At 40.7% G+C, this 24,404-nt stretch overlaps 2 protein-coding genes across 3 annotated transcripts in view; both read left to right on the top strand.

The window, feature by feature from the left end:
* Positions 1–4,950: 4,950 nt before the first annotated feature.
* On the top strand, positions 4,951–23,821 carry LOC132649879 (nuclear RNA export factor 2-like). The gene is made up of 13 exons (XM_060374642.1): positions 4,951–5,014; positions 5,151–5,239; positions 5,362–5,469; positions 5,632–5,730; positions 6,070–6,179; positions 6,769–6,912; positions 7,743–7,850; positions 7,969–8,027; positions 8,123–8,238; positions 8,303–8,378; positions 8,942–9,014; positions 9,409–9,551; positions 23,571–23,821. Exons 1-13 carry the CDS (start codon positions 4,951–4,953, stop codon positions 23,819–23,821), a joined length of 1,440 nt encoding a protein of 479 aa, XP_060230625.1.
* Positions 23,733–24,404, top strand: part of Gprasp1 (G protein-coupled receptor associated sorting protein 1) — a 54,155-nt gene continuing 53,483 nt past the window's right edge. Inside the window, exon 1 of one of the 2 annotated variants that reach the window (XM_060375524.1) lies at positions 23,733–23,871. The gene's annotated coding sequence lies outside the window, so the exon portion shown is untranslated. The remainder of the gene's footprint in view (positions 23,872–24,404) is intronic. The other variant, XM_060375523.1, reaches the window with a different exon arrangement.

Genomic DNA, 24,404 nt, shown 5'->3' with positions numbered 1-24,404 from the left:
AGAGGCCAATAAGAATACAGGTGGCCTACAAAACACCCAATAAATTAGACCAGAAAAGAAAATCCTACCGCCATAGAATAATCAAAACCGTAAGTATACAGAACAAAGAAAAAATAGTAAGAGCTGCTAGGGAAAAAGGCCAAGTAACATATAATGGCAAACACTTTAGAATCACACCTGACTTTTCAACAGAGACTATGAAAGCCAGAAGGGCCTGGATGGATATCATGCAGACCCTAAGAGAACACAGATGTCAGCCCAGGCTACTATACCCAGCAAAACTCTCAGTCCTCATAGACGGAGAAAACAAGATATTCAATGACAAAAACAAAATTAATCAATACCTACACAGAGATGCAACATTATAGAAGACACTAGAAGGGAAAATACAACCCAAGAAAACTAGCTACTTTCAAGAAAACACAGGAAATAATTAACCTCACTACAGTAAAACAAAAAGCAACCAAGCACACAACCTTATAACCACAGCCAACATCAAAATCATAGGATCTAACAGCCATTGGTAATTAATCTCTCTCGACATCAATGGACTCAATTCTCCAATAAAAAGACATAGACTAACAAAATGGATGCGTAAACAAAACCCAGCAATCTGTTGTATACAAGAAACACACCTAAGTCACAAAGATAGACATTACCTGAGGGTAAAATGTTGGAAGACTGCTTTCCAGGCAAATGGACCCAAGAAGAAAGCAGGAGTAGCCATTCTAATAGCTGATAAATTAGACTTTGAACCAAAATTAATAAAAAGAGATGGGGAAGGACACTTCATACTCATCAAGGGAAAATTCCACCAGGAAGACATCACAATCCTGAACATCTATGCCCCAAATACAAGGGCACCCACATTTGTAAAAGAAACATTGATAAAACTTAAACCACACATAGATCCCCACACATTAATAGTGGGAGACTTCAATACCCCACTCTCAACAAAAGACAGGTCAACAAAACAGAAATTAAACAAAGAAACAATATCTCTAACAGAGGTCATGAATCAAATGGACCTAACAGACATTTACAGAACTTCACACTCAAACAAAAAAGAATTTACCTTCTTCTCAAAACCTCATGGAATCTTCTCCAAAATATACCATATAGTTGGTCACAAAGTGAGCCTCAACAGATACAACATGATTGAAATAATCCCTTGTATCCTGTCTGATCACCATGGAATAAAGCTGGACCTCAACAACAACAGAAATAGCAAAAAGCCTACACACATGGAAACTGAACAACTTGCTACTTAATGACAGCTGGGTCAGGGAACAAATAAATAAAGAAATTAACATCTTCCTAGAATTCATTGAAAATGAAGACACAACATACCCAAACTTGTGGGACACAATGAAAGCAGTGCTAAGAGGAAAGTTCATAGCACTAAGTGCCTTCAAGAAGAAATTCGAGACAGCTCATTCAAACAACTTAATGGCTCACTTAAAAACCCTAGAAAAAGAAGAAGCAGACACACCAAAAAGGAGTAGATGGCTGGAAATAATCAAACTCAGGGCTGAAATCAATCAATTAGAAACAAATAAAACAATTCAAAGAATCAATGAAACCAAAAGTTGGTTCTTTGAGAAAATCAACAAGATCGACAAACCCTTAGCCAAGCTAACTAAAAGGCAGAGAGACACCATCCAAATCAAGAAAAACAGAAATAAAAAGGGGGACATAATGACAGACACTGAGGAAATTCAAACAATAATTAGGACAGACTTCAAAAGTCTATATGCCACAAAATATGAAAACCTAAATGACTTGGACAATTTTCTTGATTGATTCGACTTACCAAAGCTGAATCAGGACCAGGTAAATCAATTAAATAGTCCTATATCCCCCAAGGAAATAGAAGCGGTCATCCAAAGTCTCCCATCCAAAAAAAGCCCAGGACCTGATGGTTTCAGCGCAGAATTCTACCAAACATTCAAAAAAGAGCTAACTCCAGTTCTCTTCAAAATATTCCACAAAATCGAAACAGAAGCAACATTACCAAACTCATTCTATGAAGCCACATTCACCTTGGTACCTAAACCTCACAAAGACCCAACAAAGAAAGAGAACTTCAGGCCAATCTCCCTTATGAACATTGATGCAAAAATACTCAACAAAATACTTGCAAACCGAATCCAAGAACACAACAAAGATATCATCCACCATGACCAAGTAGTCTTCATTCCAGATATGCAGGGGTGGTTCAATATAGGGAAATCCATCAATGCGATCCACCATATTAACAAATTGAAAGAAAAAAAAAATGATAATCTCCCTAGATGCTGAAAAAGTATTTGACAAAATCCAACATCCATTCATGTTTCAAATATTGGAGAGATCAGGGATAAAAGGCACATATCTAAACATAGTAAAGGCGATATACAGCAAGCCTATAGCCAACATCAAACTCAACAGAGCTAAACAGAGAATTCTCAATAGAGGAATATCAAATGTCAGAGAAACACTTAAAGAAATGCTCAACCTCATTAGCCATTAAGAAAATGCAAATCAAAACGCCCCTGAGATTTCACCTTACATCCATCAGAATGGCCAAGATGAAAAACCCAAGTTACAACACATGCTGGAGAGGTTGTGGAGAAAGGGGAACCCTCCTCCACTGCTGGTGGGAATGTAAACTGGTACAACCACTCTGGAAATCAATCTGGCAGTTGCTCAGTCAACTAGGAACAGTGCTTCCTCAAGATCCAGCCATACCACTCCTAGGCATATATCCAAAAGAGGCTCAAGTGCACAATAAGGACATTTGCTCAACCATGTTTGTAGCAGCTTTATTTGTAATAGCCAGAAGCTGGAAACAGCCCAGATGCCCCTCAACTGAAGAATAGGTGCAGAAATTGTGGTACATCTACACAATAGAATATTACTTTGCAATGAAAAATAAGGAAATCATGAAATTTGCAGGTAAATGGTGGGACCTGGAAAGGATCATTCTGAGTGAGCTGTCCCAGAAGCAGAAAGACACACAGGGTATATACTCACTCATATAAACATATAATATAGGATAAACCTACTAAAATCTGTACATCTAAAGAAACTACTCAAGAGGGAGGACCCTGACTAAAATTCTCAGTCCCCATCCCGAAAAGCAGAGACGATGGACATCAGAAGAAGAAGAAAACAGGAAACAAGCTAGGAACCTGCCACAGAGGGCCTCTTAAAGGCTCTGCCTTGCAGACTATCAAAGCAGACACTGAGATCTATGGCCAACTGTTGGGCAGAGTGCATGGAATCTTATGAAAGCAACGGGATATAGTAAGATCTGAGAGAGAGGACAGGAACCCCACAAGGAGAGCAACAGAACCAGAAAATTTGAACACAAGGGTCTTCCCAGAGACTCATACTCCAACCAAGTACCAGGCATGGAGATAACCTGGAATCCCTGCACAGATGTAGCCCATGGAAGTTCAGTGTCCAAGTGGGTTCCATATTAATGGGAAGAGGGACTGCCTCTGACATAAACTGATTGGCCTACTCTTTGATCACCTCCCACTGAGGGTCGAGCAGCCTTACCAGGCCACAGAAGACAACTATGCAGCCACTCCTGATGTGATGTGATAGACTAAGATCAGAAGGAACGAGAGGAGGACCTCCCTTATCAGTGGACTTGGGGAGGGGCATGTGTGAAGAACGGAGAGGGAGGGTGGGACTTGGAGGGGAGGAGGGAGGGTCTAATGGGGTGATACAAAGTGAATAAAGTATAATTAATAAAATTAAATTAAATTAAAAAAAGAAAAAATATCACAGTGAGTGTACTCATACGTGAATAATGAAGCAGGTCAGGTGGCATTACTTTGATCACATCCAAGGAGTTGTTCAGTAATAGGAATAAAAAGACAGCATGCTTGGTACAAGAAGGAAATGTCACAGGAGGAAGTCAAAGGTGTAAATAACTACAGAGAACATAGAGAAGCTCCCCACCAGTTATCTCATTGTGATTCAAACTTAGAGTTTTGACAGCTCTGAAGTCCCTGTCAGACCACCAGATAAGTCTTAAATGGCTAATAATCACCTAGAAGCCTGTAAAAGTGAGCTATGTCTCTAAGAACTGCATTTTATTATTTGGAATATCAACATTGAAATATATAAAATGGATAATTAGGAAATCCTCACAGAGAAAGAAACTTGGGAAGGAGAGAGAGAAAAGAGAAGGAAGGAAGAAAAGAGAAATTGTGAACATTGTCTCCATATTACTAGTCTTTTCAAAGAGTAGAATAGGATAAATCATTACATTTTACTTGTTGTCTTAATGTTATCTTTTTTCCCTCTTATTTCTTGTTTTTGCTCCCAGATTCCAAATGGGAGAAAGTACAACAAGATGTGGTTAATAAATTTCCTTCAGAGTCATTGCAGTAAGGCCTTCACACCAATTGATGTAAGAGAAAACACTGCATCCCAGTGTGTGCACACTGGGGAGAGGGAGAGGCCATGGTTACCACAGGATGCTAGCCTCCAGCATCATCATTGTTGTCTTTATTCCATTAGTTCCGGTACATCAGAAACCAGATACAGTTCTTTGTACAAGATCCTAAAAGTGCCTTTGAATTAGAAAATACAAACTGCCAGATAAGTGATGAGAAGAACAGAAAGGTTGGTATTGCTGGAATTCCTTTTAACTACTTCTTGCATAGATGTATTCAGGCCAGGAATGAGTCTTTTCTGGGATGGAAAGTCCTGATGCTTACCCTACTTTCCCTTCCCACAGATATCTATCTATTTGAATTCATCTACTGAGCCTGCATTTGTTAAGTATAAGTTAACACCAGAACAAATGCAGAACCTAAAGGTAAGCCAGACTCAAAACACATTGTTTCCACTTCCCCAGATCTACCTTTTCCCCCTGTCAATGAACTTACTGTCACCAGGATCCCCAGAGCATCAGAGCCACTCTCTCCCTATCTGTCTGGGCAGTTAAGCATGAAGAAACATTATGATATGTCCCAGAAATCTCTGTACCCCAGAAAACTTAACTTCAACCCAAGTATGACTGACAATAGTTGTAGGCCATGAGTCTTCCTGGGAGGAAGACAATGCTAACCTGTGGAAGGGTCTGCATGGGTGCTGGTCTAGAGAGACATCACTTTGCCTGGTAATTACTTTCTTTCCACTTTCTGAAGACTTAATAGATTGTGGTGTTAACATATTTCTGAATAGAAGAAGCTGCATGACTGCCATCCTTCAGATCATCCAAGAGGAGTTCCCTGAAGTGAGGCTATAGATCCAATGATGATATCTGGGTGGAGGTTCTGAAGGGATGAAGGGCAGGGATATTTGTCTCTGAGGAAGTGCATACCTAATAATGATCATGCTAACTGTTACTCCCAAAAGCTGCTGTCTTTGAACTTGAGCAACAACAAAATACACTGGCTAGATGGCCTGTCTGAATTAATAGAGAAGGCACCCCAAATCAAGATTTTGAACCTGTCAAGAAATTGGGTAAGAAGCTAAGATTTAGATTGCAAGTAGAAGGCAATGTTCACTCTGATATGTGACTGCAAGAGGCAAGAAATGTTCAGGGTAAGGGCTATAGGTGCTAGGCCCTAGATACAGATGTCTTTGCCTGGGTCACCTTTGCCTGTTCTCTCCCATTTTTCTCAGCTAAAGACAGAATGGGAGTTGGAGAAGATGAAAGGGCTGAAGCTGGAAGAGCTCTGGCTAGAAGACAACCCCTTGTGCAGCACCTTCCCAGACCATACTGCCTAGGTAAGGTACATATATACATGCCAACACCTCCCTGCCTGCCCCCTGGTGGCCTGACTGACTCTCTGGGGGAGGAGGTCCTCTGGGAGGACCACAGGGCCAGCTCTCTCCCCTGTCTCTGTACTAGGCCTTGCTCACAGGCCTCCTTTGCTCTGTCCTGTCTGCCCCGCCTCACCCAACATGGGCTTTGTTTCCTTAGCTTGTATGAGTTTTCAGTCTCCTCAGCAGGCCCTGCTGTGCACCTCGACAGTACCAGGCCTCCTCCCGAGTCCTGAGAGGAGCCTCTGGATTTTGTTCCTGAATGCCCATGCCCCCATGAGTCCCAGGCTTCCCTAGAGGTTGTCCTGCCCCAGGCAGTGGTCTAAGATCCTGGGTAATGCTGACGTGGACATCCCTTCCTTGCCTACCTACCTGTGGACCAACTTGCTCATCATCCTACCTAGCACGTAAGAGGAACCTTGGGTAGCCTGAGACAAGCAACTTGATTCCTTAGAAAATATCTACACTCAGACACAAGTGCACAGGAGTCATCAGGAGTGAGCAAAATGATCATAACAGAAGGCCATAAAGCCTCCCTTCCTTGCTGAGCTGGTGACTCACCCATTACTTCTGCTTCTGGGGAATTGCTCTTATCTCCAAGCATGCTCTTTATCTACAGCTCACTCAGGAAAATTGTAGGCCTGCATGCCCTGTCAGGCTCAGTAGGGTGCATGCTTTGGGTACCTGGACTAGCCAGAAATGAAGGAAAAGGCAGCAAAAGGGGAAGTCCTTTTCTCCTGTGTTGCCTAGTCCTGCTGTCCCAGGCTAGGCAGAGCATGCTTTTTATGTCTCTTTTGCCTTTACTCTTCCATATCTCCCTCATATCTCCTTCCCTTACCATCCACTTTTGTCACCATCTACCATTCCTTGTCATCTCCTTTTTGCTTCCTGAGCTCTGTTTCCCTCAACTCCATTTCTCATCTTTCCAAAGAATGCTGGACACCTGGTAAGGTGACAGTCTGCGAACTCCTGTCTAATGTCCTGCTCCTCTAAAAGGCCTTCTCTTGAGACTCTGAGGAAGAGGAGGGTGGCAAGGAGAGGAGTAATCCCTGAATCCTGGGATGCCAATGTGGCTTTTTGGGGCCCTGGAGAAAGGAGCCAGTACAGTGTGGGTGGAAGCTACCCAGACATGGGAGGAAGGTAAGGAGAGGAAGGAGAACAAGAGGGAGAACAGAGGGAGCAGGCAGAGGCAAGAGAAATAATGCTAAGACTTGAACTGTCATTCACTTCATTCACTTTGGCTTTTTCAATAGTGCAGTTTTGAACTATTTTTCAGAGTTGTTACACCTGGTAAGTTCCTGCCTCCATCATTTATCTCTTCTTCTTTAAATACAAGACTCCCATTCCTGTTCCCAAGCCCACTGACTTGCTAGATAAAATATGTGCCTCCATTTAAAATGTTATTGACTCCTGAAAGAAAAAAAAAACACATGGATATTCTTTCCTTGGGGAAAATATATCCCATAAACAGAGAAAAAAGGAAGGAGGAAAAATGAGGAGTCATCTTTTAGACATCCACTGCACTCTCACAGCCCATGGAATTTCCTGGGCCAAATCACACCTGATTATTCCAAAGCTTTCAGTGTCTTCAGCTCCTTGGTCATCCTATGCTATGTCCTTCCTTTGTGATCCTAACTTCTTCCTTCTTGTAGGATGGCTGGAAATTATTCCCAACTATTGACATCAACACTTTGGAAATAATAAAGCCATGCAAGGTGAGGAGAGACCATCAAGATTCAAGGAGTTGCAAGGGAGGTTTTTTATCAACCACATACACAGTTTAAAAGTGTCTTTCATTTCAGGAAAGATATAAAGCATCTGAGAGTCTGAAAAATCTGTTCAATTTGTGCTTCAGTGAGTTGCCCTGGGAGCATGAGAAGACTAGGCTGGGCTGGGCTATCATAGCACAAGTTTGCACATAAGTTTCTGGGTATCATTTAAGACTTGTCCACCTTGCTGCACTCCCACAGATATTACTCGATCTATGACTATGGTGATCGACACAATCTCCTCAGTGCTTACCATGCAGAGGTCTGCTTCTCCCTGACCACTGCTTTCCACACCGATGAGGCAGACTCGTGAATGTCACAGCTGAAGCTTTATTTTAGAACAGCAAGTTCTGCGTCTAGCATCCACAGGGGTAAAAGCACCCATAATGACTGAAATATCCTCTTGATCCTTTTTTTTTTCTCCTAGGAGCAGCTTAGAAGTGTACTTCAAGGATAGCAGGAACATAAAGAAGCTCAAGGACTCCTGTAAGGATGTAATAAAGTAGGAAAAAAGGAAATAAAACGGTAGAAGGCCCAGTGAGGGATAATATCCACCATGTTTGCTTCTCTACTTTATACAGTTTTGCGGATGCAGCTGCTGAAGTACTGGAAAAGTAACATTGTGACCTGCCTCCATGAACTGCCAAAATCTCAGCATGATTTAAATTCCTATGTAGTACATTTTTGTACGCAGACAGTAAATACCTGCTTTTTCCCTTAGAAAGGTGCGAGTAAGTAAGAAATGTTAGAAGACTAGTCAGAGCCTTAGGTTACTATTTTCTTTCTCTTCAGGAAAAAAAATGATCTGCTTTTCTATCAATGGAGTATTCAAGGAAGGTAAGTATAATCTCCATATTAGAGAACTTTGGGTGCTCCTTTCTCAATCCCAGTCCCATTCTCATTCTCGCTCTCTCTCCTGTTTCTTTTTCATTCTCTTCTCTTCTGTACTGATTCATTGTTTTCCACATGTTGTTCTACACCCATGTCTGTCTGGCCTGCACAGTTAAGGCATTAGGGGTATAGAGGTTGATTTCTCTCTTTTCAAGTTCTTATTTTCTGAACTATGACCCATTAACCCTGCAGTTCCCTCATTTTCCAAATGCAGTTAGGCATTTCCAAGTCTCTTAGGCATCTAAGAGATAGGAATGAAGTGGACTAATTTGTCAAAGAAACTAGTCTATATGAAGAGGCTCTACTGTGGAAAACTGAAACTTTGTCTTGACTCTCAGTGAAAATTGCCCCAGTCTGGTTTCCTTCTGGGTGATAGAGTATGTGGTCAGACTCTTATTTTGAAGTGGTGTATGAGTTTTTAAATCATGTACAACTCCAACATTTTTTTTTTGTTTTGTATTATTTTGGGTTTTGTTGTTGTTGTTGTCATTTGTTTGTTGCCATTGAAGTGGAAGGAAAGTCTGAGGGATGTATTCGTGCCTTCACCCGGATATTCATCTTAACTTCTGGCAGACATAACAGGTGAGTCCTTTGTTGTGAGTGGCTATAGAAATACCCATTCAGCCTTGAGCCAGTGGCACATTGTATATTCTTGAGAACTTCTCAATGCTAGAGTGCAAACAGGTAGCTCTAAGAAATATTCTTGGTAACTGATTATGGGCACGGACTGATTATTTTTTTTTCTTGACACTGATTAGCTGTGTGACCTTGGCCAAGGTATAAGTCTACTCTGTGAGTCTGTTCTCTGAAAATCCTTTTTTATTAAAGGCTAAACAAGCTAGAGTTAAATCTATAATTTAATGAAGTTGGTAGGCAGTCTCTCAAAAGGTAATCCTATGGCAGGGGAAATGGACACCAGCTAATGAAGCATGAAAATAAAGTAGGGGTTTATTCTAAAAAGCCACCTTTCTTCCAGGCTGTGCATTGTGAATGATGAGATGATTCTGAGGAATGCCAGCCCTGAAGAGACCAAGAAGGCTTTCTCTACCACCATGCCTACAACTTCCTTTACCCAGAGTTGTTGTCGGAAGATGAAGGATTCCTCTACCCAGACTGATTGTAAGTGAGTTCTGGCAATTGCTGGCAATAATTTTTATCTGAAGGAAGTAGAGATTTAAAAGAAATTTACAGCTATGTAGATGCTGTGAAGCCAAGTCATAGACCAAGTTTTTAAAATATGCATTAATTTTATAATGACATTATAAGCAATTTTAAAACAATGTAATGTTCATATCAGAAAGCATGATATCCCATATGTCAAATCATAAGGAAAACATTTGATGGTATTATAAATAATAATATGTATCACTCTTATTTCACAGTTTGCAGTCTATATGCAAAATTCAATTGTATTATTCTATTCTAGCAATGAACAATTAATTAAAAATAAGTTTAGAAAAAATTCCATTTGCAACATCATGAAAAACAAGTACAAAGGGATGTATTTAGCAAAGGTGTGGAAAAGTATTGAAGAAATAAATAAAACTTAAACAAATGACCTAAAACACTTAATATTATAAGAGCAAAACTCCTTAAATTTTTGTTCATATATGTATTCTTACATTGATTGATGTCCAAACAGAGTACCAAAGATACCAAGAGAAACAATATCTTTTCAACAACCAGTGCAGGAACAACTGGTTATACCATGCACAAAAGGATCAGATTTTACCCTATCACATATCACATATAAAAGTGAATAAAAATGAGGCTGATACCAAGTATAGTGGTGCATGCCTGTAAACACAGTACTCAGGAGATAAAGGCAGGTAGATCCATGAGTTAAAGGCCAACTTGGTCTAAATAATGAGCTCCAGACCAGCCAAAACCACATAATGAGACCTAGTTTCAAAAACTAACAAACACACACACACAAATACTAATAATAAACAAAAAAAAAAAACAAATGAACAGCAACAACAACAAAACAAAACAAACAAACAAAAAAAAACAGCTCAGGTTTTTGCAGTTTTGGGAAATATGAGCTGGTTCCCTAGATCGGTTGATAGAGAACTTACATACTGAGCACAAAGCCCTGGGATCAATTTCCAGCACCACATAAAACCGGCATAGTTGTACACATCTCAAGTTCTAGTTCATAGAAGTTCAGTCTCAATTTCTTCAGAAAATGTCCAAGATCTGTCTGGGTGCTAGGCTGGATGGTTCCATGCCTGTAATCCCAGCACATGGGGAGGCAGAAGCAAGAGAATCTCTTGGTTTGAGGCCATTCATCTCCAGAGGGAGTCCAAGACAGCCAAGGCTACACAGAGAAATCCCTGTCTCAAAAAACAAAGTGAAAAAGAAAATCTGTCTGAGTTACATGAGAACCTTTCTGAGAAAAGCATACACACATGCTTATATATTTACATACATACATATTTAGAGAGATGCATACATCTTAAAATACAGGGATAAAAATATAAAAGTCTTATAAGAAAAAAGAGGATTTGTGTTATTTAATTAGACAATGTTTTCTGACACATAGCAATAAAAATAAGAAAATCAGATAAAGTAGATTCTATCCAATTTCAAATCTTTTGCTTCAAAAAAATGTTATGAATGAAATGAAAAGTGATATAGAAGCTATCTCCAATTGACAATGTCTTGCAAAGGAAAAAATCAGCAATAGAGTCTTACTATTATGACTTACTATATGAACCATACTTAAGGATATACTCCGTGCCCAGTGAGCAGTAGATGATCATTACAAAATAAATTCAATGGTGGTTTTGAAGATTTTTTTTGTCTCAAATTGCTTTGTTTGGACATTTTTTTAAAAATCTCATTAGTCTATTGCTGGTATATTGTGGTTCCCAATTTTTGTATTTTTATGGAGTGTGTGTATATTTTGTGCTTTTTCACTGTTTTCTTTTTATTCTGGTTTGTTTGCTTTTTAAATGCACCTGTTTGTTTTCTAAATCTGTAGAAAAAGAAGGCATGAAGAAGGATGGGTGGGAAGGCTATGGGAGGAGATGGAGGCAGGAAACCATGATAAGAATATACTGTGTGAACAGAGTAGTGGTGGTGGTTCACAGCTTTAATCCCAGCACTTGGGAGGCAGAGGCAGGTAGATCTGTGAGTTTGAGGACAGCCTGGTCTATGAAAGGAGATCCAGGACAGCAAAGGCTACACAGAGAAACCCTGCCTCAAAAAAAAAAAAAAAAAAGCAAACAAAAACAATATACTGTGTGGCCTGGTGTGGTGGCACAGGTTTATAATCCCAGCACTCAGGAAGGAAAGTCAAGTGGATCTCTGTGGGTTTGAGGGCAGCCTGGTTTACAAAGTGAGTCCAGGATATCCAGGGCCCTTGCTATACAGAGAAACCCTGTTTAGGAAAACAAAACAATAACAACAACAAAATACTGCGTGAAATTTCAATAAAAAAATTTAAAAAAATCACTAGGCTGTGGTGGCACACACCTCTAATCTAAGCACTCACGAGGCAGAAGTAGGTAGATGGGTTTGTGGCCAGCCTAGTCAACAAAGTGAGTTTCAAGGCAGCCAAGGCTACACAGAGACACCCTGTCTTGACCCCCACCTCCTCAATTTTTTTTTTAAAAACTAAAAAATTCTAAAAAAGAAGTGAGAAGTTAATTCAATGAATCAAATATTTGTATGTTTGATAAAGAACTTGTGTCTAAAATACATGGCAAATTCTTAGAATTTGGTAACTAAAAACCTGTACCATTTAAAAATAATTAACTACACTTATGTATATTTTGTATATGGATGCTATGAGTAGTGTGTGGACGTTGAAGGATAACTTTCAGAAGTCAGTTCTAGCAGAATGGAATTCTGGTTGTCAGACTTGGTGGCAGTGCCTTTTACCAAATATGTTTATTAAAATTTTCATTGCTCTGCTAAAACACTGGGACCATAAAGCAGCTTATAGATGGAAGGGCTTATTTGTGCTTGCAAATCTCTGGTCACACTCCATCAGTGAGGGAACTCACGGCTGTATTTCAAGGCAGAAACCTGGAGGCAGGATCTCAAGCAAAGGCCATGGAGGGGTGCTGCCAACTGGCTTACACCCTATGGCTTGCTCAACTTGCTTTCTTAGAGCACTCAAGACCAACGGCCCAGAGGTGCACCACCCACAGTCAACTGGTCCCTCCACGTCAGTCATCAATCAAAATTGCAGGCCAGTTGTACTAGTAGATGCTTTTAATCCTAGCACTTGGGAGGCAGAGACAGGTGGATCTCAGTTCAAAGCCAGCCTGGTCTACATAGGGAGCTCCAGGTCCATCAGGACTACAAAGTGAGATCATGTCTCAAAACAAATGAAACAAAATAAATAAATAAACGAAATAAATCTGAGCTTTGTAATTCATGTATATAGTTGCAGCACTTGCTATGTAGAGATAGGAGGAACAGGGGCTTAGCATAATCCTTATAGGCTACATATGAGTTTATGGACAGCCTGAGATACATGAGACTATCTTAAATAAAAAGGCAGATCTATCAAAGTAGGTTAGTGATTACTGTCGGATCTAGAAATGGAAATATAGGAGTGACTGCTAAAAGATAAGGAAATCTGTTCTTTATCTTTTTAAGATGAGGAAAATGTTCTGGAATTGGTTAACTGTGATAGTAGTATAATATTTTAATATATAGAAAACCACTAAATTGTACATCTTAAAGTAGTAAATTCGAGGATAGGATTAATATCTTAATTTTAAAACAATGGGAACTGTCGTAGTTTTAAATTTCCATTTTTTTAACTTCTTTTTTTAATGGGTAAAAATTAAGGTCCACTATTCTTAGGAATGCTTTGAATTCCTTTTGGGCATAAATGGCGACAAACATTGTGGGTTCTAGCACGTCTTTCTTCACCTTTACAATAGTGATGAGTCTGGCACACATGTTGCAGCAAATGAGTAGTATAGGTTAAGCAGTGGTACTTTGTGGTCTGTGCAACATTCTTATAGTAATGGAGGTCACCTGTCCTTCTCCCACCCCAGGTTTCTTGAAGATGAGTGGGAGTGCCTTCTATACAGTTCATGTAAGGCCTGGGAATCAAGGGGGTGAAAGATAAATGTCCCTAGGCCTTCACCAAAATGAAGCTCCAGTGCCTGGGGATGGAACTCAGAGAAGGAGGCTCTTCTAATATCCCCACTCTTTTCCTCCAGACCGAGAACAAATTCTCAAATGAACTCTTCAGAAAAATGTTCTAAAAGAAGCCCCAGGAGGCCATCTTCTTCTTCATCCATATTGTTCTTTTCTCAGCCCTTGCTTATGAATGAAATTAGAGACCAGGTGACCATAAAGCCTACACAGCATTTAGGCCCCATAATAACCACTCCCAGATCCAAAGGTTCTGTATTCCCCATTAAGTGGCATTTTGTTTGCATAATAAAAATCATTGCTGCATTTTTTGTTCTGAAATGCACTTTTCCTGCTACAGATGAGCCAGGATCTAATGGCCCTGTGTATTCCCACCTTTACCACATTTGTCTACCAGGCTTGCTTCCATAGAAACTTCTGAATAAATCATCACAGCAAAGGACATATGATACTTGCCAGGGATTAGCCTTTGGAGACCAAGTAATCTGTGAAGATTCTTTGTCTGGAGTCTTGCAAGTACTATGCATGTGACCTGGTACAACCATGGCCTCAAAGGGACTGCCACCAGGTTAAAGGGTCTGTGAAGAAGGGAAAGGTGGTAAGAGGGCACACATTTTACTTCTTCCTCATCATTTTAGCGTATGCCTTGATGTGTTTTATGACTTGCACGTAAGTGGGTGGCAAGTGGGCCTTTTCACAGCTCCCCATTCTTCCATCTCTCTTCCTGCCTCCTCCCATTCTGGAAGTTGTTCAAAGAGTGGCACAACAATTAGCCCCTGCTGGGGATCTGGAGAGTCGTCCTGTTTGTGGAAGCATTTCTCAGAACATATGTAGGGCAGTCCATACCAATGTGCTTTTTGTTTTGTTTTATTTTTTTGGCTTTTTGAGATAGGGTTTCTCTGTGTAGCCTTGGCTATCCTGGACTCACTTTGTAGACCAGGCTGGCCTCTATCTCACAGAGACCTGGGATTCAAGGTGTGTGTCACGACTACCTAGCAATGCCCATGTTCTTGAGGTCGGGCCTTGAAACACTCATTTTCACGGCAGAGGCACACACTCTCACTTTTGGGCCAGTTCTGTGGACCTTTCACAAAGAGGCTAATTAGCAGTTCTGGATTCCAGGCAGGTGTTAAATGGGAAATCTGCAAAATATTTCCCAAAACACGGATTTCCACTGTTTCTGTAATTCATGTACTTTAGACAACAAACTGTCATATTTTTTTAAATTCAACTAATAGTAGCACAAAGCCTTCTAATTACAGACACAAACTTAAAATGAAGACACAGGTGTTGTCCCATCAGTTGACATGTTATGCATGCAGCTGCTTGTGTTTGACATGATTTCCCATCAATTGCTGTTCATAGTTCTTTGTTTTTCACTTTCAAAAGTTTAAAACCATGTGATTTATTTAAAATAAAGAAATGGGTTTCAGTATAGAATGCTCACACACCACACGTGGTTGATCCATTTCCCTCTCCAACCCCTGAACCCCTTGTGCTGGCCTGCTCTTCTTCAAAGTAACCCCATTCCATTTTCATGCCACATGCATTCCATTACTTTTTCTGCACCCTTTCTTTCTTTTCTCCCCTGAGATCTGTTTTTACCCTCCCTTGGTCTTCTTTCTATTTTGCAATCATATGATCACACCTGCACATGCACATATAATAAATGCATATCAAAATTAAGAACTTGGGCCTACCTATAAGAAAAACTTCTGTATTTGAATCTCTGAATCTAAATTACTTTGCTTAATATAAAAATTTTAAATTTCCTGCTAATATGATTTTTGCCAAATGGTCATGTTACTATATTGTCCTCTAAACACTCATATTTACTTCTGTGCCCACCCTTGGTCAGAGAAACTTCTTATGGTCATGGAAGAAGTTAACACAGAAACCCACAACCAGCCAAAGTGCTAAGGATAAGTAAGGCCAGGAGAGTCAGATGATGGGGAGATGTACAGCAGAAAGACATTATCTTGACATGACACAGTCATTACATTAATGAAAATATTGCAGCTGTGGTTACAGGCACAGGAAACATTCAAAGTTAGCCCCTGCCAACATATCATCATGGATGTTGGAAGGGCCCATGAGGGCCTCTTTGAGAGACTGTTAGCAGTTAATGGTTATTGAAAGAAAGATTGGTATTTTATATTAAATTCAGTGGGTCATACATGAAGAGAAGACATGAAAGTAAAGCCCATACATGAAAAGAAGACATGAAAGTAGGAGGATGATTTGTTGGAAAGAGAGATTTCAGTGAGAGAGGGAGGGAGATGAGGAGGGAGAAATGCTTATAATCTATTAAATAAATGTGTAAAACTGTCAAAGAACAAAATCAGCAATAATTGCTCTTCTACCCATTTTCCTGAAAATATTATGTTTTTGCTTAGAGTTGAATAAAATTCTGCTCTGTATATGTTCTACAACTTTTTTACCCATTAATCTATTAGTGAAAAGCTAAGCAGGCAAGTTTTCTAGCTATTGTGAATAGTGCAACTGTGAACATTTTGCAAGTGTCCTGGGGGTAGTACTGATGAATCCTTTGGAGTCTATACCAAGAAGTGGTATAGCTAGGTCATATCTTAGTTCTCCATTTAGTTTTTGGAGCAACTGCATTCCAAAATGGCTTTAGTAGTTTCTGTTATCATCCACAGTATATAAGGGTTCTTCCCCCCAACCGTATGTTACTCCCAGTGCTTGCGGGGTATTTATTTTCTTTTTTAATGTATTTTTAATCATTATTACCGTGTATTACAATTTATTCAATTTGTATCCCAGCTGTGGTTCCCTCCCTCGTCTCCTCCCAATACCACCCTCCCTCCTACATCCCTCCCCTAGTCCACTGATAGGAGAGATCCTCCTCTCCTTCTATTTGATCCTAGCCTATCAAGTCTCATCAAGACTAGTTGCATTGTCTTCCTCTGTGACCTGCAAGGCTGCACCCCCAAGTGGGAGGTCATCAGAAAGCCTGGCACAGAGTTCATGCCAGAGAAAGCCCCTACTCCCTTTACTGGGGACCCTGCTTGGAGACTGAGTCTATGGGCTACATCTGAGCCAGGGTTTTAGGTCCTCTCCATGCATGGTCCTTGGTTGGGGTAATTTTCTCTGCAGGGCCCCCGGGGGTCTGTTTTTTTTTTTCTGTTGGTCTCCTTTTGAAGCCACTGTCCCCTCCAGGTCTTTCTATCTCCTAGGGAAGCTGCTCAATCCTCATTCAGAAGGGCAAACCCTATAGACGTCGGAAACAGAAGACAGGGAACAGGACAGGAGCCTACCACAGATGGCCTCAGAAAGACTCTACTGATTGAGGTATCAAAGCAGAGGCTGAGACTCATAGCCCAACTTTGGACAGACTGTAGGGAATCTTACAAAAGAAGGGGTATTTATTTTCTTAATGTGAACCATTCTGATTGGGTTAAAAGGAATCTCAAAGTAGTTTTCATTTCCATTTCCATGGTGGCTAAATATTTTGAACACATTTTCAAATATTTATAGGTCATTTGTGCTTCATCCTTTGAGAATTACCTGTTCAATGTATTAGCCCTATTGATTAGAAGATTAAGGATTTTTGTGTTTAATTTTTTCAATTTATTATGTATTCTGGATATTAACCTGTATGTAAAAAATAGCTGGCAGAATATTTTTATTTAATTCAGAACACTGTCTCCTTACTTTCCTAAACATGGGGAATGGATTCCTTCCTGTGAAACAGGCTTCAAATGCAAAGTAGTTCATTACTCAAGTAGCTGTCATTCTGCTATTTGCAATATTAGGTAAATATTTTCTGACATGCCAATAATATAGATCACAGAGTTCACAGCGTCCAAAGACAACTAACAGCTTTTCCTTCTCCAGTAGCCTGAATAGCACCCTTTGGTACTACAAAAGGTAGATAGTGGGTAGGAAGCTTTCAGTTCATTGCCAGCTTGATTTCTTTAGATTCTGTGGCTAAAATATCAAAGTTTGGGATGTCTTTACCAGTAGGGTCATAATGTCTTGTTTTGGTGAATAACCAAGAGCAATAGAAAATGGGTGTATTGGGAAAACACTGGGGCTTCTTTGATCAACAACTCAAAGTGAGGTGCCTAATGTCTGGCACTAAGATGTATTTGGGGGGAGGTGTTACTTATTTCATTTTTAAAAAATATTTTTTAAATGGCTTTTTTTTAAATCTTTACAAAACAAAATACAAAACCCTGGCTTTCACAGGTGGTGGGAAAGGACTCCACAGTGGTCAATTCACCTGGTTCAATGGAGTTGGAAGTGCTGGCATGCCCCCACTCTACAACAGGTTTTTCGGTTTCAACACAGTCTATGGCCAAGCCAAGCAGAATCATCTTATTCACAGTTAAGGGTCTGACTTGTCCTCCAGGTCAAGTTTGGAGCGACAGAGGAAAAGACAGTCCTACCTGGGGGGACAGACCAATGCTGCTTACAATCTAGTCAGGGTGCCCAACAGCTGAGTCATGCTGATGAGTGAGAATCAGGGTGCCTGGCAGGACCCCACCCTCCAGGGAGTCTTTGGAAATGTGTCCACAGAGGCAAGCAGGGCAGACCTGATTGCATGTCACCTCTCCCACTGTAACAATCCTATGAGATTGGGGAGGAGGGTGCTCGGCATTGGCCCCCACCAGACTCCAACATTCAAGTACTCTTCAAGCACAGGGAAGCAAATCAAATAGTTTCTATTTTCTCCATGGCCCTGCTGGTTGGGGGCAGCTGCCGGGGTGAGGCCACCCTGCCCTGCAACTGCTCTGCTCAGGTGTCTACAAGACAACCCCTGACCTCAAAAATCCTTGGTCATGATTGTTTGTCGCATTTAGTTTAGCCCCCAACCCATTTTTTTCAGATTTTGACTTCCCTGTGCTTGAAGAGTACTTAAAAAGATTTAATTGTGTGTGTGTGTGTGTGTGTGTGTGTGTGTGTGTGTGTGTGTGTGTCACCCAAGAGTAGGTGTATGCAGGTACCTGTGGAGGCCAGAAGCGTCAGATTCCTCTTGAGCTGGAGTTACAGGCATTGTGAGCTTTCCAAAACAGGTGGTGCTAGGAACTGAACTCTGGTCTTCTAGAATAACAGTATGCATTCTTAACCACTGAACCATTTCTCTAGCCCTTGGGGTTTTCCTTTAATAATATATGGCTTTTAGTAATAGCATTATTTGTATTATTCATAAAGTATTTGAACAGATTATCTCTCTTTAAATACTTTCAAAAATAGTTTTTAGATTAGCTTACAAAATAGTAGATTTCTACATGGCTTTTTTTAACTTTTATTAATTATAATTTATTCACTTTGTATCACCCCATAAGCCCCACTCTTCTCCCCTCCTAATCCCACCTTTCCTCGCCCTTCTTCACACATGCCCCTCCCCAAGTCCACTGATAAGGGAGGTCTCCCTCTCTTTTGTTCTGATCTTAGTCTACCAGATCTCATAAGGAGTGGCTGCATTATCATCTTCTGTGGCCTGGTAAGGCTACTCCTCCCTCAGGGGGAGGTGATCAAAGAGTAGGCCAATCAGTTTATGTCAGAGGCAGTCCCTCTTCCCATTACTATGAAACCCACTTGGACACTAAACTGCCATGGGCTACATCTGTGCAGGGATTCTAGGTTATCTCCATGCCTGGTACTTGGTTGGAGTATGAGTCTCTGGGAAGACCCCTGTGTTCAAATTTTCTGGTTCTGTTGCTCTTCTTGTGGGGTTCCTGTCCTCTCTCTCAGATCTTACTATTTCCCGTTGCTTTCATAAGATTCCATGCACTCTGCCCAACAGTTGGCCATAGATCTCAGTGTCTGCTTTGATAGTCTGCAGGGCAGAGCCTTTCAGAGGCCCTCTGTGTCAGGTTCCTAACTTGTTTCCTGTTTTCTTCTTCTTCTGATGTCCATCCTCTTTGCCTTTCGGCATGGGGACTGAACATTTTAGTCAGGGTCCTCCCTCATGAGAAGTTTCTCTAGATGTACAGATTTTAGTAGGTTTATTCTATATTATATGTCTATATGAGTGAGTATATACCCTGTGTGTCTTTCTGCTTCTGGGACAGCTCACCCAGAATGATCCTTTCCAGGTCCCACCATTTACCTGCAAATTTCATGATTTCCTTATTTTCCATTGTGTAGATGTACCACAATTTCTGTATCCATTCTTCAATTGAAGCTTCTGTAAAGCAAAGATTGGGAAAGAATATTCACCAACCCTTTATCTGACAGAGGGCTAATATCCAGTATATATAAAGAACTAAAGAAGCTGAAAAGCAACAAACCAAGTAATCCCACTTAAGGAGATGCTCAACATCCTTATCCATCAGGGAGATGCAAATCAAAACAACCCTGAGACTTCACCTTACACCTAACAAAATGGCCAAGATGAAAAACTCAAGTGACAGCACATGCTGGAGAGGTTGTGGAGAAAAGGGAACCCTCCTCCATTGCTGGTGGGAATGCAAACTTGTACAACCACTCTGGAAATCAATCTGGCACTTTTTCAGACAATTAGGAATAGTGCTTCCTCAAGATCCAGCTATACCACTCCTAGGCATATATCCAAAAGATTCTCAAGTATACAACAAGGACATTTGTACAACCATGTTTGTAGCAGCTTTATTCGTAATAGCCAGAACCTGGAAACAACCCAGATGCCTCTACATGGCTTTTTAATGCAACTGTAGTTTTACTTAGTCCACTTTTTCCTAACCCCTTCCAAACCCCCCTTAAATTGTTGGATCCTCAGTATTCCCCCCAATACACTTCATTTAAGGCCTTTTCTTCATTTCCATACATGCTTTTTCTAGCATCCTGGCCCCTAGAGACACTCAAATTTAAATATACACAAAAATCCAAAGCTAAGGTCCACCAATGAGAGGGGCTATGTAGTATATTTTTTATTTATATCCATTATTGTTCCAATTATATTCTTTAATTGTTTTATTTATTTAGTTTTGTTTTTAATTACATTTTTATTTTTATAATGTTAGTTAAAGTTTATTAACTTTGTATCCCAGCTGTAGCCCGCTCCCTCATTCCCTCCCCATCCCAACCTCTCTCCCTCATCTCCACTCAAGTCCACTGATAGGAGAGGTCTTCCTCCCCTTCCATCTCACCCTAGCTTATCAGGTGTATTCAGGGCTGCCTGCAATATCTTCCTCTGTGGCCTAGTATGGCTGCTCCTCCCTCAGGGGAGGGGAGGAGTTCAAAGAGCCAGCCATTGAGTTCTTGTCAGAAATAGTCCCTGTTCCCCTTACTAGGGTACCCAATTGGATACTGAGCTACCATAGGCTACATCTGAGCAGGGGTTCTAGGTTATATCCATACATGGTCCTTGATTGGAGATACAGTCTCAAAAAAGACCCCTGTGCCCAGGTATACTTGGTACTTGTGGAGCTCCTGTCCCCTCTGGGTCATACTAACTCCCCCTTCTTTCATATGATTCCCTGTACTCTGCTGAAGGTTTGGTTATGAGTCTCAGCATCTGCTTTGATACACTGCTAGGTAGAGTCTTTCAGAGGCCCTCTGTGGTAGGCTCCTCTCCTGTTACTTGTTTTCTCCTACTTCCAGTGACAATCCTATTTGCCTTTCTAAGTGAGGATTAATCATCTTACCCAGGGTCCTCTTTCTTGTTTATCTTCTTTAGGTGTACATATTTTAGTATGTTTGTCTTATCCTATAGGGCTAGTACCCACTTATAATTGAGTATATATACCATGTGTGTCTTTCTGCTTCTGGGATACCTCACTCAGGATGATTTTCTCTAGATCCCACCATTTGCCTGTCAATTTCATGATTTCCTTGTTTTTAATTGCTGAGTAGTATTCCAATGTGTAAAAGTACCACAATTTCTGTACACATTCCTCCATTGATGGACATATGGGTTGTTTCCAGGTTGTGGCTATTACAAATAAAGCTGCTATGAACATGTTTGAGAAAATGTTCTTTTTCAAGATAAGGCTTCTCTGTTTAACCTTGGCTGTCCTGGAATCACTTTGTAGACCAGGCTGGCCTCAAACTCACAGAGATACATCTGCTTCTACCTCCCAGAGTGGTGGGAGAACAGGTATGCATCACCACACCTGGCTCTTTAATTTTTCTTTACAACTGAATAAAATGTGTCTATATATTCATTAGTCATTTATATATTGTTGAACATATCTAGTATGATCCCCTTTCTTAGCTATTGTGAATATAGCCACAATGAACATGGTTTGCAAGAAACTCTGTAGTGAAATATGGAGTTTTTCTGGTATGTACCCAGGAATGGTATAAGTGAGTCATATGGTGCTTCTAGTTTTATCTTTTTGAGAAATCTCCATGCTGGTTTCCATAGTGGCTTTACCAGTTTACACTTCTACCAACAGTGGATAAATAAGCATTCGTTCCCTCATATCCTCACCTGGGATTCATCAAGAAAATGACTGGGACCAAAAGCTTTTGAAGATGCAGGCATGGTTAAGGGTTTAAGGACACCTGAAAGTTAAAGGGTTTGCTAGGGGAAAAGGTAAGAACACTGTATATGCTCCTATGGCCAAGTCCCTGAAACTGGTTTGAGTAGACTCATCCAGAGTTGACCACTACCATCTATATTCATTCTCTGTGTGTGTGTGTGTCTGTGTGTGTGTGTGTGTGTGTGTGTGTGTGTGTGTCTGGTTTTTAGGGCCCTGAACTGGCCTATCTGGAGGGACCATTACTTTACTACCTATTTTTATTTTACTACCAATTATGTTTTATTGAGCCTCCCATCAAAAATATTTACATGTTGTTTCTTGTGTTATGAAGTTGGTCAGTCTGGAGTGAGTATCACCAAAAGTTAACCTTCTGCTTAATAACATTATCAGGTTTTATAGTAATGTAGATTGTGGAGTGAGGAATTAAAGGAGTCTCAGACACCTGTCTTTCAAACATAGAAGGGAAACCATCTACTTCTATTAATGCAATTTCAAAATTATGAACATCTTTAAAACAGGAAAAATGCCTCTCACCATAGACTCCTAATATGGCAGCTCAGCTTAGAGTTGAGATTTATAGGACTGATGAGCTGGGGAATTTCTAAGGATATATGGTCTACATATTAGAAATACTTTCTGATTCTAAGGATTGTTTTAATTAAAATTAGTTTTAAATAGATAATTCAAAAGTGGGACCCAACATTCAAAAATCAAGGAGTTTATATATAGTCATAGATTTGGGGGCCAAGAAACATGATAGAACAAGCCTGAAAGGAATCCACAGAGCAGGGACTGGTGCTGGTTCATGGATACAAAGATATTTTTGGTATTACTTCTCTTAGTAAAAAGATACTTCTCCTTGTGCCCAGATTAAATCCAGGTCATTCACCTTTAGGTGGTAAGCTCACCCTGGGAATGGAACTCATCTGCATTTTTACCACCAGTTTTTCCCTATATCCTCATGTTATCTAAGACTATTTCAAAACAAGAAACATGCCGGATAACAAGAGCAAAAGATTTCAAGTGATGGCATCAAGAAAAATAAAAAGGGAGATTCAGAACTATCTGACAGCAGGGCAGTTTCCTATAGGCTCTGCTGCAATGTAAACAAGCGCTTACAAGTGTGTCACTGGAGAATTTTTCTCGTAGACGAACAGTTCAGTATTTGTTGGACTAAATTCGAATTTTATTCCTAAATCAGCACTGAGAATCTCCCCACCCCCAACTTTTCTACTTTGGGTCTCGTCCCTATACAACAGCTCACTTCCCATCCCTGGGGAGTTTAGTGACCTGTAAGCACTAGAATTCTATTGCTATCCTTCCGCACTGCATGGCCACATTTTTTTTTCCTTCACCACAGCGTAAAAACCTTAAGCTTTTTGAAATGGAAAGACATAATGGACTTGGTGAGAGGCACTCCTAAGAGGGAAGCTAATAGGGGCATTAGGTAACCATCTGCTTCCCGGTGTTTAGACCTGTTTTCCCTTTCCCGCAGTAGAACCTAAAAGTGTCGCAGTGCGCGGGAGTGGCAGTAATATCACTCCACCTCCCTAAGCCGGATCTCTTTAAACAACTCTAGCTCCTCCTGCTGCGGGCCTCCGTGACGACCTAGCCGCGCCTACTGCGTCCAGGCGGAGGCAGGCAGATGTTGTTCAGTCGCTTTCTGGTGGTTCCCCGGAAGCGTTAGGTGCCAGAGAGGAGAGAGTATCGAAAAGTGATAGTCATTTGCTTATCACAACCCTTCACGTGATAAAGCAGGCATCTTGTCCCAAGTGTCTGGCAAGCCTAGAGTCGCCGCCATTGTCTCTGCTCCCAGTGCCTGACTGCTGATTGCGTTTGCCTGTCTCCTGTAAGGCAAGGCACCTCGGAAGATAACGCAGGTAAGAAAAAAGCCTTGGATTCAAACAGAACAGGTTAATAAGGAGGGCGTTGCTTGGACCTGGTTTTAGGAGGCGAGTATTGCGAAGACAAACTGGGCGGGGGGGAGGGGGGGAGGGGGAGGGGGGGAGGGGTGATGATTAAAAGCTGTGTAGGCTTCCATAAACTCACCTCACTTCCGGCTACATTTGGGAAGTGAGATAGATGTAATGGCATCATCTACTGGGGAGATGGCGTACTTGTCAGAGGAAGCAGGACTGACACCACAATTATTTGAGGAGCTTTGAGAATCAGGGAAGAAATATACAAAAAGGTTGTAAACGTGGGAATGTTAAGTCTTAGATTTGAACATTGTTTCACATTCTGGTTGCTTATCTGACCATTAATTAGCCATATGTTGCTCACTGTGTTTTCATTTGATTTGGGGCTATCAAACATTTATTTGTGTAGGTAAATGTTTTGCCATTCTCCACATTTCAGAGCATCAGATCAAAAGGGGAGGGGAGAAGATAAACAAAACTTACTTGGTATCTGT

This window comes from Meriones unguiculatus, chromosome X (assembly GCF_030254825.1).
Source record: "Meriones unguiculatus strain TT.TT164.6M chromosome X, Bangor_MerUng_6.1, whole genome shotgun sequence".
NCBI lineage: Eukaryota > Metazoa > Chordata > Mammalia > Rodentia > Muridae > Meriones > Meriones unguiculatus.
The sequence above is the reverse complement of the archived record's forward strand: the minus strand, read 5'-3'. Positions and strand labels throughout refer to the sequence as shown.

Bases quoted from the DNA above. Each gene is read 5' to 3' on its own strand.
- LOC132649879 (XM_060374642.1), top strand. From the start codon at position 4,951: ATGAAGAAACATTATGATATGTCCCAGAAATCTCTGTACCCCAGAAAA. The intron at 5,731-6,069 runs GCCTAGGTAAGG...AGGCTTCCCTAG, and splicing joins GCACCTTCCCAGACCATACT to AGGTTGTCCTGCCCCAGGCA. The intron at 8,239-8,302 runs GTAAATACCTGC...AAGACTAGTCAG, and splicing joins TACATTTTTGTACGCAGACA to AGCCTTAGGTTACTATTTTC.